At 38.6% G+C, this 14,985-nt stretch overlaps 1 protein-coding gene across 1 annotated transcript in view; it reads right to left on the bottom strand.

Moving 5' to 3' along the window:
• The window catches only part of PDE6C (phosphodiesterase 6C), a gene marked incomplete at both ends in the record, with an annotated part of 40,023 nt that overhangs the window by 2,056 nt on the left and 22,982 nt on the right, over nucleotides 1-14,985 (bottom strand). The window contains 7 exons of the mRNA XM_081104339.1: nucleotides 443-599; nucleotides 967-1,050; nucleotides 1,167-1,241; nucleotides 2,539-2,602; nucleotides 2,691-2,798; nucleotides 4,232-4,332; nucleotides 12,939-13,026. Of these exons, the coding sequence (XP_080960465.1) occupies nucleotides 443-599; nucleotides 967-1,050; nucleotides 1,167-1,241; nucleotides 2,539-2,602; nucleotides 2,691-2,798; nucleotides 4,232-4,332; nucleotides 12,939-13,026 (677 nt within the window). The remainder of the gene's footprint in view (nucleotides 1-442; nucleotides 600-966; nucleotides 1,051-1,166; nucleotides 1,242-2,538; nucleotides 2,603-2,690; nucleotides 2,799-4,231; nucleotides 4,333-12,938; nucleotides 13,027-14,985) is intronic.

Below are 14,985 nucleotides of genomic sequence, written 5' to 3'. Positions count from 1 at the left end.
CTTCTCATTATATAGAGAAGAATATTAAGCTCAGAGAGGTTCAGCAAGTTGCTGAAAGTCTCACAGCGAATGCATAATGTTGGGACTAAAATTGTTGATCCCTTTGATTTCATGGTTTTCATGTTATTTCTAAAAACTCAGTATCTGCAGAGGTGCCTCAGGAGCCAACTTCTAGAGTGGATGAGGAAGCCTAGGCCCACCCCTTGCTCAATGGGACCAGCCCATTCCATCTGGAATTCTAAGGAAGGTCTGTGTGTGTGTGTTGGGGGGGTGGGGGGGGGGGGCGGGTGGTTGGAGGGAGGGGAGATAACCTGAAAATCACTAACATCTTAAAATTATCAGACCGTACAGTAAAGCAAGTTTAATATTTGTGTTTACTTTTTATGCTTTTGTCATGTGACTTCTGGCTACTTGCAAGAAGGAAAATCAAATTCCATCTAACCTTTTTCAGTCATGTTTCCTTCTTCCTGCTTTTTCACCTCCTCTTCCATTACCTTCACCTTTGCATCATATTCATCAGCCAGAGATTTCCACTCCATTCTGTTATTCTGAAGGCCATTTAGCATGGGGGTGACTTCTTGGTGAAACCGGGAGAACTCCTACAGAGAATTTCAGGTAAAAAACTACTTAAATTGTGTGGTTAATATTCAGTACTTTCCATATGCAGAAGAGCTGTAAGAAAATGTTCCGGTGTTCAGTGCTGCTAGGTCGCATTTAACTCAGTGCCTTGGGAACGGAGACAGGGGCTTCCTTTCCTGCCTGCCTGAGTCAATTTGCTCTCACCTGAGTTCTTTCTCCTTCCACTCCTGAATGAGAGATTAGGACAATACCGCAAACTACCTTGGAGAAATAAGGACACCACTAATGGCTTTTCATGTGGGGTCTTTTTGTATTTGGTTAACAGTTTGAAAGCAAAATTCTCATCCAGATGATTATGAATTTCACCCAAATAATTTGTTTACTTACCTTATATACAAAAGTACAAACAAAGTCAATAAATCCAACTTGAAGTTTAGGCAGTTCATCTTTTTTGTTTCTGTCCATCATAGGCTAGAAAGAAAAATAAACCCTTTAAAGATAGTTTTCTAAGGTTCAGCAAACAAAATAGACTGATTTGTATCGATATTTTTAAATAAATAGTGTGTTTTTTATGTCAAGGTCTTTACAATAGGTTGTTGCTGTAGCACTGTTCTCTCCAGATCTCCTTGTTCCCAAAATTCACTTGCAACTAGAAGTGCTACCTGCAAATAAGAAAGACTTGGTTCATGAAAGCAACTTATTAATAGAGAATCTGCTTTGTATTAGTATGAATAACATTTAAGACAGGGTTTATAGTTACTGTTTAAAGTACCTCTGAGCATATTGTCATACCGCATGCTCTTTGGTTTTAAAAAGATGACATTTACAGATCGTATGAAAATGGGAAAGGAGAATTTCTCTTCTTATCAGTGTTCCAAACTCATTCTGGGAGTGCCTACCTCCTAGTTGCTATTGTCACCATCTCTCAACAGTAAAAAAGGGAAATGGGAAGATATTTAATTCCATTATATTATGCTTCAAGCTCTGGAATCTCCCAATTCCTTTTGTCCTGCTTCTGTTAGCATCTAGCATCTATCTGCATGTGTGATGCACACCACACTCACACATATGCACACAAAGGCTAGAACACAGCTTTACTTAATTACAGTGTGCAGATATTTGAGGGTTTATTTATATCCTTTTTAAAAACCCAATATCAAATTTATTGAACACCTACTAGCTGCCTTATATTGGCATGAGCCAGGCTTGCTAAGAAGAATGAGATGTGACATTTTTCTTTAAGATGCTCACAGTCCAGTGAAGGCAGTCATGTACTAGTATACAGTGTGGTAAGTGCTATAACAGTAATAGTATGAATGTTATGGAACAAGGAGAATGGAGTAAATTTAAGTTTAATAAAGGGGGGAGATTGTGCACTGAAGAAGGGATTGTAGGAAAGAGAAAAGCACTAATGATTCATCCTCGTGCTGATTTATCACACAATCCCTGAATAACTGTACATAAACTTTTCATTGCCTGTCCAGTGATAAGGAATACTTTCAGGAAAGCATTTTCTTTCCAATATTCCCTCTACTTGTCTTGTTCTGGGGCCTGATCAAAAAGACCTATTGTCTTACATTTGTGAGCTCGTGAAAGCAATTTGCCTTTTTTCATACCCAACAGGGAACATTTTATCTTTGTCTTAACTTCTCAAGTTCCTCTTTTCATCTTTTTAAATTATAAACTGATTGCTTGAGAGCACAAGTCCAGGGTAATGGAAGATAATAGCTTCATATAAGTGATATATCATAATTAATTTAGCCATCCTTCTATTCATGGACATTTAGATTAGTTCAAATAAGTGATAGCTATAATATCACTTGATAACTCTATTGATAAACCAGAAGGAGGATAATAAATGTGTGTGTGAATAAATGTCTGAGGTTACCCGATATACTCTCGTTCCCTTTTACGTGGGACCTACGAGTGTGACAGAAAAGGAAACATAATTTTATTCACCTGACTTTGAACCTCCCAGGGCTTCGTTATAGCTGACAAGTCACATGCAGTCATCATCATTGCCCTTTGGAAGAAACAAAAATTGTTAATACAGAAAGAAATACAAAATAAGTGATTTTTGCCAAAATAGGAATAAAATTCTGACTACTCACATGATGATCTCTTTTTTGGTTGGATCAATGGTTATGTATTTGATGGCCTCTTCTTCAGTTTCCATTTTTTCACAGGCATCAACAATTTTTTGAAACATGGTTCTCTTCCTAAAAAAAGATGCAGCTGTGCGATAGCATATAAGACCAGAAGGTAAAAAGGTATCTTTAACATGAGCTTTTCAGATCTCCTGAAGCACAGCCAATGACTCTGTGGGTGTGGACGCCAAGGTAAGAAGTTACATTTTATAATATGTCTGTGCATAAAGTATAGCCATGTTTGCATGACTATATCTGAGACAAGCTCTACGCACACTGTACTATTCAGTTAAATTGTCTTACTGCGCGTAAGCTCTGTTGGGTCACCTTTCACAATGAGGTGTAAAATTGAAGATATGCAAACCCTACAGCAATTTCATTTCTAGTGAGAGTTTTTAGGAAACATATTTCCAAGGACATACAATTTAGTATTGTGGGCAATTATGAAAAATTTGAAATAATCTAAATGTCCGTGAATAGAAGGATGGCTGAATTAATTATGGTATATGCATACAGTTGAATATACAGTTCAAACGAATTAACTGGATCTCCATTTACCGCCAAGGAAATGTTGCATGTAAAAAGCAAGTTGCAGAAAGGTATATACAGTATGATACCATTTATGGGAAATTTTTAAATATACTTCACAATACCATATAAAAACATGGATGGAAAGGAATACACAAATACACAAATACACATCAGCCTCTGAATGGTCATGTCTTTGAGGGAGAAATGGGAGGGGTCTTTCATGGTGGAGTGTGTGTGTGTGTGGGGGAAATATCTCATTTCTATCACTTTTTTTCTCCTTTAAAAAAAATAAGACAGGTATGGCAAAATCTTAGCATTTGTTGAATCTGAGTTATATTATCCTAAGTATCTGTCTTCATGTTTGAACTATCTAATATTAAATTTTTAATTAAGAAGAATCAGAGAGGCACAATTTGATACTTCCCATCAAAGTCATTAAATATTTGGATCCTAGAACTTGTTCACTTTATTCTAATCCATTTTCACCAAGCAGCTTTATGGTTCACTGACAAGAAAATATGCAGAAGCTTGAAGTATCTGGTCCCTGGTAACTATTATTATAATAAATAAGCTGGTACTCTGCTGTATATAACTCAGAATTCTGGGAGTTTGGTTAATTTGCATCAGTATCACCAAGATTGTTCATCTCCCAGACTCCAGACCATGGTGAATTCAGGACAAAAGCCACCTCATGAGGTTGTATGGGATCACCCTTCTGGCAATGCGACAATCTTGCTGAATATTCCTCAACTCAACCTTTTTCAGATAAACTATTTAATATTAGGGGCTTAGCTTTTAAAAGTTTCCAGATGTCTAGAAATTCACTGTCATGCATCTTGAAGGTGTTTTATTGATAACCCAAAAGGATACTAATAAATGTGTGTGTGTGAATAAATGTCCTTCAAGTTTATTGCAATGGACCATTTATGGAAGGCAGGCAGAACCACACAGGTATAAGGAAGTTCTGTACTTACTTGAAGTATAAAGCCAGGTCAGTTGCTATTATTGCAACTTCAAACAAATGAATAACTGTTTCAAACTGGCGTTTATTTAGGTTCTGGAAGATGTTTAAACTCTGTAAGATGAACATTCACAATAAAGTGCAATCATTAATTTGCCTGTGATTCAACAAACAAACCAAACTATGCCTAAAATAAAGATTATTTACAGAGAGAAGAAAACTAGGTCTTTCACTGTTTGCTTTCAATTTTTGCATCTTGGATTAAGAAAACCTTTCTACTTTGAGTAAGTAATTTACCCATAAAAATAGATATTAGCAAACGTTCATGTAATCAGTATAAGATTTTGAAGTAAATAAAAGTGTTTTCTTCCAGGACCATTTAAACAATACTAATAGGTTTAAATATGTGCTTGTATTAATCAAAGAGCTTTAATAAAGAATATCTGGGAGAAAACCAAGATGGTGGCATAAGTAAACACCGGAGTTTGCTGCCTCAAACAACCACTTCAAAAATACAACTAGAAGACGGAACGGACATCACCCAGAACCACAAGAAGGCTGGCTGAGGGGAAATTCTTCAACTAGAAGGAAAGAGAAAAGCATACCGAGACTCAGAGGAGGCACAGTGCGGAAAATACAAAGATCCCGTGCGACCTGCCCTGCCCAAGTCCTGCCCAGAGCCATTTGCCGGATAGCCTCAGGCAAAGGCTAGATTAGCACCTCCCCAGAGGACAGAAATTTTCCCACTAAAGACACAGCTGATTCTCACAGCCAGTTGGCCTGGAGGTCAAATCCCCCCAGTATTAACTACAACAATCAAGGATTAACTACAACAAGACTGTGCACAAAGACCACTAGGGGGTGCACCAAGAAAGCATAAAAAATGCGGAGACAAAGAAACAGGACAAAATTGTCAATGGAGGATATTGAGTTCAGAACCACACTTTTAAGGTCTCTCAAGAACTGTCTAGAAGCCGCCGAAAACTTATTGAGATCTACAAGAAATCTAATGAGACCCTCGATGTTGTGATAAAGAACCAACTACAAATTAAGCATACATGGACTGAAATAAAGAATATTATACAGTCTCCCAACAGCAGACCAGAGGAGCGCAAGAATCAAGTCAAAGATTTGATGAAATGCGAAGAAGCAAAAAACACCCAACCAGAAAAGCAAAATGAAAAAAGAATCCGAAAATACGAAGATAGTGTAAGGAGCCTCTGGGACAGCTTCAAGCGTGCCAACATCAGAATTATAGGGGTGCCAGAAGATGAGAGAGAGCAAGATATTGAAAACCTATTTGAAGAAATCATGACAGAAAACTTCCCCTTCCTGGTGAAAGAAATAGACTTAAACTCCAGGAAGCGCAGAGAACCCCAAACAAAAGGAATCCAAAGAGGACCACACCAAGACACATCATAATTAAAATGCCAAGGGCAAAAGACAAAGAGAGAATCTTAAAAGCAGCAAGAGAAAGAAACTCAGTTACCTACAAGGGAATACCCATACGACTGTCAGCTGATTTCTCAACAGAAACTTTGCAGGCCAGAAGGGAGTGGCAAGAAATATTCAAAGTGATGAATACCAAGAACCTACAACCAAGATTACTTTACCCAGCAAAGCTATCATTCAGAATTGAAGGTCAGATAAAGAGCTTGACAGATAAGGAAAAGCTAAAGGAGTTCATCACCACCAAACCAGTATTATATGAAATGCTGAAAGGTATCCTTTAAGAAGAGGAAAAGAAGAAAAAGGTAAAGATACAAATTATGAACAACAAATATGCATCTATCAACAAGTGAATCTAAGAATCAAGTGAATAAATAATCTGATGAACAGAATGAACTGTTGATTATAATAGAATCAGGGACATAGAAAGGGAATGGACTGACTATTCTTGGTGGGGAAAGGGGTGTGGGAGATGCGGGAAGAGACTGGACAAAAATCGTGCACCTATGGATGAGGACAGTGGATGGGGAGTGAGGGCGGAGGGTGGGGTGGGAACTGGAAGGAGGGGAGTTATGGGGGGGGGGGGAAGAGGAACAAATGTAATAATCTGAACAATAAAGATTTAATTAAAAATAAAAAGAATATCTGGTAGATGTCCAACTGTTAGATATCCATGTTGAATTACCTACCATGTAATTTCAGAGTGATCACAGGAAAATTTTCAGAAACTGTGAATTACACTAGTACTCATGTGTGTGTATGAAAAATAATGAAATTCTCCCAAGCTGTTCTCAAAATGTATCCTTGCAATAATATTTTACAAAGACTTAACTAGACCTTTCTTGAAAGAGTTTCCCACTAATGATCTCTTCACATATGGATTGGCTTCCTTTCTTAGTGTTTTAGAAAACTAGAGTATAAAGTTGGGAGTGGTTTTTAAAAGATCTGATATTCCAAATAGACCTTTATAGGCATACAGGCTAAAGGAGAGATGTATAGTGGTTTTGCCAAATGAAATTGACTGTTATGAAATACAGGAAAAGTTCCGTTGGAAAGAAAAGAGGAAATAGTATATTAACTTATGTAGAGATAGAGGCAGCATAAAATAGACTTGCAAACCCAAGACCAGCTATGGCTCTCTGTTATTCCAAGAGACTGAAAAACTAGAAAGCAGGAAATGAACAAAGAACTCAAGTTTTCTATATTATCTATACAAATAAAAGGGTAATATGGTAATTGGACTGGGAGACCTTCCTGGAGACCTTCTGGACGTCCTTCCGGACAAAGCCATGGTGGCGGGGCTGAGGCAGAGGCAGTCAGGGGCAATCAGGCCAGGAGGGGAGGGCAGTTGGGGGTGATCAGGCCAGCAGAGGGGGCAGTTGGGGGTGAGCAGGCCAGCAGGGGGGCACAGTTGGGGCCCAACTGGCTGGCGGGGGGTGGGGGGACAGTTGGGAGCTATCAGGCCGGTAGGTGGGGGCAGTTGGGGGTGATCAGGCCTGGAAGGGGAGGACAGTTGGGGGCAAGCAGACTGGCAGGCAGAGTGGTTAAGGGTGATTAAGGAGGCAGGCAGGTGAGTGGTTAAGAGCCAGCGGTCCCGGATTGTGAGAGGGATGTCCGACTGCCGGTTTAGGCCTGATCAGACATAGGGATTGGGCCTCAACTGGCAGTCAGACATCCCCCAACGGGTCCCAGATTGGAGAGGGTGCAGGCTGGGCTGAGGGACACACACCCCCGTGCACGCATTTCATGCACCGGGCCACTAGTCCTATATAATAAAAGGTTAATATGCAAATTGTCCCCACAGGCGGGAGTTCAACTGACTGGGAGTTAGACATGCACTGGCCACCAGGGGGTGGCGTGGAACATGGCAGGCACTGGCAGCAGGCGGCAATGGAGGCACTGCTGGCTCCAATGGGCCCCACCAAGAGTGGGACCTCAGCTGGATGGTGGAGCAGGTGAGCAGGTGGAGCCAGGCCAAAGCAGTTGTGAGTGGGGGCCCCAATCGCCCCACCAGTCACCCTATAGATCGGCCCTGATCACCGGCTAGGCCTAGGGACCCTACCTATGCATTTCATGCACTGGGCCTCTAGTATATGTTATATAAACCTTCACTTAAGTCATTTTTTATAACAAATTTACTAGGCTAAACACCATATAATGATAGCAGCAACTCACATAATACTTACTGCTTACCAGGCACTATTCTAAATGCTTTATGAATAATCTTAAAACAAACCACAGTACAGAGAGGTTAAGTAACTTGCTCATGGTTAAACAGTGAGTACACAGCAGAGCTGGAATCTAAACCAGTGCAGCATGGCATTACACTGCCTCTCAACAAGGAACCCAGGTTCGGTTCCCATATTCACCACTTGGTAGTTGTATAATCTCGGACACGTCATTTAGCATCTCTATTTGCTTTCTCAAATGGGGATAATAACAGCTGCCCTGCCTAACTGCCTAGCACTTAGTCTATGCTCAATAAATATTTGTGGAATGTTAGCTCAAATGAGATAACTGAGAATGCATTTTACAACCATAAATTGCTACAAAGGCCATACCATTATTCTTGTTATGTAAAGTTTTGAGGCTAGCTTCAGGTTAAAAGAGACTTGCAAACCCGAGACCAACTATGGCTCTCTGTCATTCCAGGAGATTGAAATACTAGAAAGCAAGAAATGAACAAGAACTCGTTTTTTATATCATATGTTATATAAGCCTTCGCTTAAATAATCTTTTTATAAAACAAATTCTAAGACCAAAAATAGTATTTTACACAACAGTTGTAAGTAGTAGAAAGGAAAGCTGTGATATTTTTTGTTAAAATAATGAGTTCACAGTGGCAACTATAGTCTATTTAAATTGATAGAATGAAAAAATGGCCGTTGAACACTCCAAGAAGTACAATAAACAAAAGAAAACCTGTCTAGATCAAAATCAGTTTCTTATTTGACACAGTTCACAGCAGCCCCTGTAACCAAATCTGGATACAGGGCATTTTCAACCTGGCCTGGATTGGCCAGGAAGAAGGAAGAGCAAAGGGAGCATTTACAATTTTAATCTCACTTCCTGCCCTTGATTTTGGCACCATGGTGGCCTTTGGACTGGTGGTGACCCAATGGTATGGTTATGTCATTGAGTCACTTACTGTCTTTATTTGTTCATTGATACACATTTTTATGTTCCAAATGTAATGTGACATATACTTTGTAGCTCTAGTGACACTTAAATTCATCCTTGATTGCTGTACTGGGGGAAAAAGTGAGGGCATGTGTAGAAATGCCTTAAACTTTTAGACTAATTAATATTAAAAGCACATGAAGACATTTTAATTTTACTGTATACTGAAAATTTGCTAAGAGAATAGGTCTCAGGAGTTCTCAACACATTCACAAAAAGGTAAATATGTGAGGATATGGATATGTTAATTAGCTGGTTGTAGTAATCATGTCACTATGTATATGTATATTGAAACATGTTGTACACCTTGTAATATATATAATCTTAAAAAATAAAATGAACAAAAATTTAAGAAGAGCCAAATTAAAACAAAATGGGGGAGGGGCAGGAAAGCAAAATAGGCTGAGGAATCTAAATAATCCCTTAGGTTATAACTTCCTGTCTCTACCAAGTGTCAGATTGTACAGGGCGCATAATCTATAGCCATCGACCAAATAAATCAATATTTTTATGCACCAATTATTTTAATGTATATTGTTTATATTTGTAAACCTGGATACCTGTTACTATTTGCTAAGTATATCTGTATGAGAGGAAAAGTTACATATAAAGAGAAATATAAAAATAAATATGACTAATCCTGTTGTACCCCATTTAAGTCATACCTTTTTCCAATCCAAAATAATAAAACAGCTGTCTTAAAGCGGACAGGTTATCAAAAGGTCTTTCAGATTACAAAGTAAATCAATATTGGATTTTTTAAAACGATGAACATGGCATACTTTTAAAATTGATATGATTAAGGAAAATGAGTGTACATTCAATTTTTCAGTACTGCTTTTTTAATAGATAGCACAATATACCTAAATTTCACTCATCATTTTTTTCCTCATTCATTTCACTTTTATCTAAAAAACTATGCAAGTCTACTAATTGAAAAACCATTTCTTAATTCTACATTCTTTCATATTTTCTCTTTTATTCCTTTCACAGCTAAGGCCTTTAAAAGAAAAGCTTCTAAGTGGTTTCTTTTTAAGCTGTGGACATAGATTCATACGAAGTATTCTGCTTCTGTTTTGTATTAGTTGCTGGAAAGCTCTTGATCAAATTTGTGGCCCATGTCTAATAAATGTTTATACCTCACTGTACACATTTTGGGAACATTTTGAGACTTTACCATACTTTGTCTTTTTCTTATTTTTCCATTAGCCCTCTCTAATGTTATATGTATTTTTGGAAGCTCCACCAAATCATTTTGGACAAAAATTGAGGATTAAACACATATTCATGCATGCAATTTTTTTTAAGTAAGCAAAGATGCATTCATTGGAGCAAAGGCCCACTTACTTAAAGAAAGAGTATATTTTTATTCTCCCTCTACTATTAAAATGGCAATAAAAATATAAATTCTGCATAGCACATCAAAATAGGTGGAAGTGGCTCTAATTCATTCTGATTAGGGCTCCCAGGAGAGGAGAAGCCACAGAAAGTACAGGCGGTTTTAGTCTTCACGCTGGAGGAGAGTGCCCACCTGTTCAGGCTCACTGGTGACCTACAGAAGATAGTTTCTTCATGCCTTCTTTGTATGCATGGGGTTGGTATGAATAGAATTATTATGCACTTTGTAACGAAGTGTTTTTGAGTAACAGAAGGGTTCTGTTATTTATGCTGAGCAATTTATTTTGTCATTTTTATAGTACATTATAATATTACAATGTATACTCTCACAAATCTGACTAACAGGTATTTCCAGCCATTCACTCAGGTTAAAGGGTAGGTTTCTGTCTGGTTAAGATACAAGTGGTTCTAATTCTCAAAGCAGTGAATCCCACTCTATGGGGATATAAGGCCATTTTAGGTCAAAACCTATGCAAAACAAAGTGTCTGAGTCATGCCTATGAAATGCTGAAGTTGCTAGATAAATTCTAAGGATCTTCCTTGTTTTAAAAATTAAAGATTTTAAAAGTAAACATTTTTATACAAAAATAAGTAAATAAAAGAGTCACATTGTCTACGTAGGATGGCTAAAAATTTCTTTTTTCCCCCAGCATTCAATTTGCGTGCTTATAAAAAGCTCTGTGATTGCATTGCCTAGCGACTCTATTTACAGGCCTTAAAAGTCTGCAATTAGCAGATTGAATAGCATTGTAGGCAGGTCCTCGCCAAGATGGTAAAGATTACTGAGATGCAATATTCCTTTTTAGAATGAATAATAAACCTTTATATAGCCATCAAACCCAGTTCAGGCTGCAGAATAAATAACATTAAAAAATTTAATATGGAAAACCACAACCTTATTATAAACTCCCCAGTCCCAAAAAGAAAAAACTTATGAGATATGAGGAGCCTTCCAATGGTAAGCATTTAGATATTTGGCTGTAGTTTTTAAACATATTTTCCTTTAGTAAATACAATTAAATAACAAAATTAAAAATATATTTGACACGATCTGCCTTTGGTATCACATAATCACTAGGAATTAGAAAATTCTTACTCAAAAATATAAGATAGTCTCAACCAGTAAAACAAAGACTGATAACAAATTGGATAATTAACAATTTAGTCTTATCTCTCTGAATTACTTTCCAATTCTCCTTTGAATTCTCCCAGAATAGATATTATCATTTTTATGGCATAAATGCTACTGCAGGGAGAACTATTACAGTTCTTGGTGAAAGTGCAGGTTTCTGGGCCCCCACCCCTGAGAGCCGTCAGTAAGTATGAAAAGCAGCCTAGGATCTGTTTTTTTGTGTGTTTTGTTTTGTTAATCCTCACCCAAGGATATTTTTCCATTGATTTTTTTAGGGAGAGTGGAAGAGAGAGGGAAACACCGATGTGAGAGAAACACATCAATTGGTTTTTCCTGCATGTGCCCTGACCAGGGCCCTGGCTGGGGAGGAGCTTGCAACCAAGGTACATGCCTTTGCCCGGAGTCAAACCCGGAACCCTTTGGTCCGCAGGCTGATGCTCTATCCACTGAGCCAAACCAGCTAGGGCCAAAATCTGTCCTTAACAACCTACCCACCCACCCCGCCCTGTGAAATCAATGATTCTGACGCAGCTGCTCTGGGTCCCCATGTCTGGGCACTGTATAAGTCATAGGCTCTTAAAAACACTCAAGGCACTTCACTACACATACACTTTTCTTCCTGGTCACTCTGCCTTGTAAGTGTTTCCACTTGGCTTTTCATTACCTAAAAGACTGTAGTGTTATCTCGAAACTTGGGACATATTTCTGTGCTTTCCTTCCCCTGAGCCTGTAATAATGATTGTGATGGAAACTGAGAAAAGCTCCACCCTGGAGAGGGCTGGTGCATCCTAATGGGCCTCTGCAGTTCTAGACACGTCCTCTGCCAAGACACAAGTGTTCCCCTCCGGCTAATCAATGGCTCCTTTTAATTGTTTGGTTTGGAACTTTCTCAACTGATTTTTAAAAAAGGAGATATAACTAGACTATATCCACTACTTTTCCACAAGCCTATGTACCCTTAAATAAAATTGATAAAGGGAAGATTGACTACCTCCCATGGAATGCTAGTAGTAGTGATACATGCAAATCAAAGTGAATTCAAGACCAAGTTCAAAGACACTTCCTGCATAAAGCTGTCCCTGATGCGATCTGTCCTCCCCTGTGCCCTGCCCACTCCTGAGTGTGATATCTCCCTCTGGAACTCTCAGTGCCCCTCTGATGGCAGTTGTCCGATTCTGCCTTATATCCCAGTTTCATGCCTCTCTCCGCTACGAAAGCTTGACTTTCTGAAAGTACAGACCATGTCCTTGAATGAAAGGGAGTGCCCAGGAATGAAACAGAAAGCCAGTGCCTGATTTACACATCCACTATAAGCCTTTTCTTCTTTTTTCAACAGACCCGCAGAGATTCTGTGAGGTTTCATGGCTCTTTTGTCCTCTATCCCAGCTACTTCCAACTTGGTTGTTCAAAACTGTTGCAATTTAGCCATTTCTGTCATTGACTTTTATGAGGTAAACACTGTCAGCCTCCACCCCTCAAGGCCACCTCTTTCCAAGCATTTTCTGTAGGTTAGTGTTTTGACCCAGAGCTTGTGAGCTGCCCTGGAGAGAGGCTCATGTACCTCATCCTGCAGGAGAGTCTTGCTGTACTCCAGATGGTGCCTCTCCAAAATAGAAGATCCGTGAAGCTTTGCCAATGGAGATGTGGATCTAGAAGGAGAGGGATATGCCATGATTTCAGCTGTTTAAAGATTATGCATATGTCCATACAATATAGAATCTTTACTATCTGAGGATTTTTTTCATTTCCTCTCTCTCCCTCTCCCCTAATGCCCGTGAAATGGTCAAAAGTTACATATTGAAAAAGATGTTTTAGATTTAGAAGATGAGAATATGCTCTTTAAAACAATTTCCTTAAAAAAAACAACACCACCCTGATTTATTGAATGCATAAAATGATTGAACTGTTTAAACTCAGAAGTCTGGTCCTTCTTCTGCATCTAAAATCTTTGTCCCCAGAGTTTATGGTGGTTGAATATGACTTATAGAGCATGTAGCAAACCTGATAAAGCCTGTAGCTCATTTATAGAGAAAGTGTTCATTAGGAATTGAGTATTCTTATAAATACAGCATTGAGAATATGGTCAATAACCTATACATGTGCGATACATATAAAGCTCTTGCTGGCGCCAATTGCACGCGTGTGTTTTGATCTGTCATTGTTGATTGTGAATTTGGTTGACACCTCTATTATAGAGAAAGGGTGAATAGTGATATTAAAGTATTTCTTCTAATTAATTTCCTTTCAATGTGCACGAATCAGTGCACCAGGCCACTAGTTTTGTGATAAGTATGTATGGTTTCAGATAGGTACTAGACTTTTCAGGGTGACCACTTCCCAAGTAATATAAATGTCTAATCACTTTGTTTTACACCTGAAGCTATTATAATATTGTACATCAACTGGAAATTTAAACTTTTTTTAATATTTTGATTGATGTTTTACAGAGAGGAAGGGAGAGGGATAGAGCGTTAGAAACATCAATGAGAGAGAAACATCGATCAGCTGCCTCCAGCACACTCCCCACTGGGGATGTGCCCACCACCAAGGTACATGCCCTTGACCGGAATCGAACCTGGGACCCTTGAGTCCGCAGGCTGATGCTCTATCCCAGTGATAGCAAACCTTTTGAGCTCGGTGTGTCAGCATTTTGAAAAACCCTAACTTAACTCTGGTGCCATGTCACATATAGAAATTTTTGACATTTGCAACCATAGTAAAACAAAGTTATATTTTTGATATTTATTTTATATATTTAAATGCCATTTAACAAAGAAAAATCAACCAAAAAAATGAGTTAGCATGTCAGAGGTGTCAGAGGTTCGCCATCACTGCTCTATCCACTGAGCCAAACTGGTTAGGGCTTAAACATTTTTTAAGAAAGAGGAAGAAAAAGAACGTATAGGAACTAAAATGAAAATCACTATCAAGTAGCACTTCTTCTCCATGACAATGAGATAAATTTAAACTCAAATTTCCCATTTGCTAATACTTGGATCATGCTTTATGTAAGTGGGGACCTCAGTCTTTGGTACCCTGTCTTTCTTCAGTTCTTCCTGTTGGAGGGGGGGAAAGTGAATTCAAAAATAAAAAGATGAAAAAGAAAAGATGGAGAGAGTCTGAAGTCACAGGTGTACCTTGATAATGTGGAAATGTTGTGATGGAAATATGGAATAAATAATTTTAAGAAAGGAAGACATCAGTAATATGGGCGGCAGCCTTCGTAGAGAAGTTTCATTTTGTTTCAGAAAGAACAGAACTTCAGGGAGGAGAGGGGTCATGAACAGGTTTGGTAACCAAATATCCTAGTTAGGGGTCAGAATTTTTTAAAATATCTTTTCATTGAATTTTTAGAGAGGGAGAGAGAGGAATAGAGAGATGGAAACATCAATGAGAGAGAAACATTGACCAGCTGTCTCCTCCATGCCCCCTACTGAGGATTGAGCCCCCAACCAGGGCATTTGACCTGACTGGTAATCAAATCGGTGACCCCTTGATTCATGGGTCGCTGCTCAAACACTGAGCCACACTGGCTGGGCAGGGATTAGAATTTTAATTCACATTCAAATGCCTACTCTGTGTCAGCACTGGAGATTTTACAAAGATGA

The sequence above is a fragment of the Myotis nattereri genome, assembly GCF_964212035.1.
Source record: "Myotis nattereri genome assembly, chromosome: 13".
Taxonomy (NCBI): Eukaryota; Metazoa; Chordata; class Mammalia; order Chiroptera; family Vespertilionidae; genus Myotis; species Myotis nattereri.
This window is presented reverse-complemented; position numbering and strand designations above follow the sequence as displayed.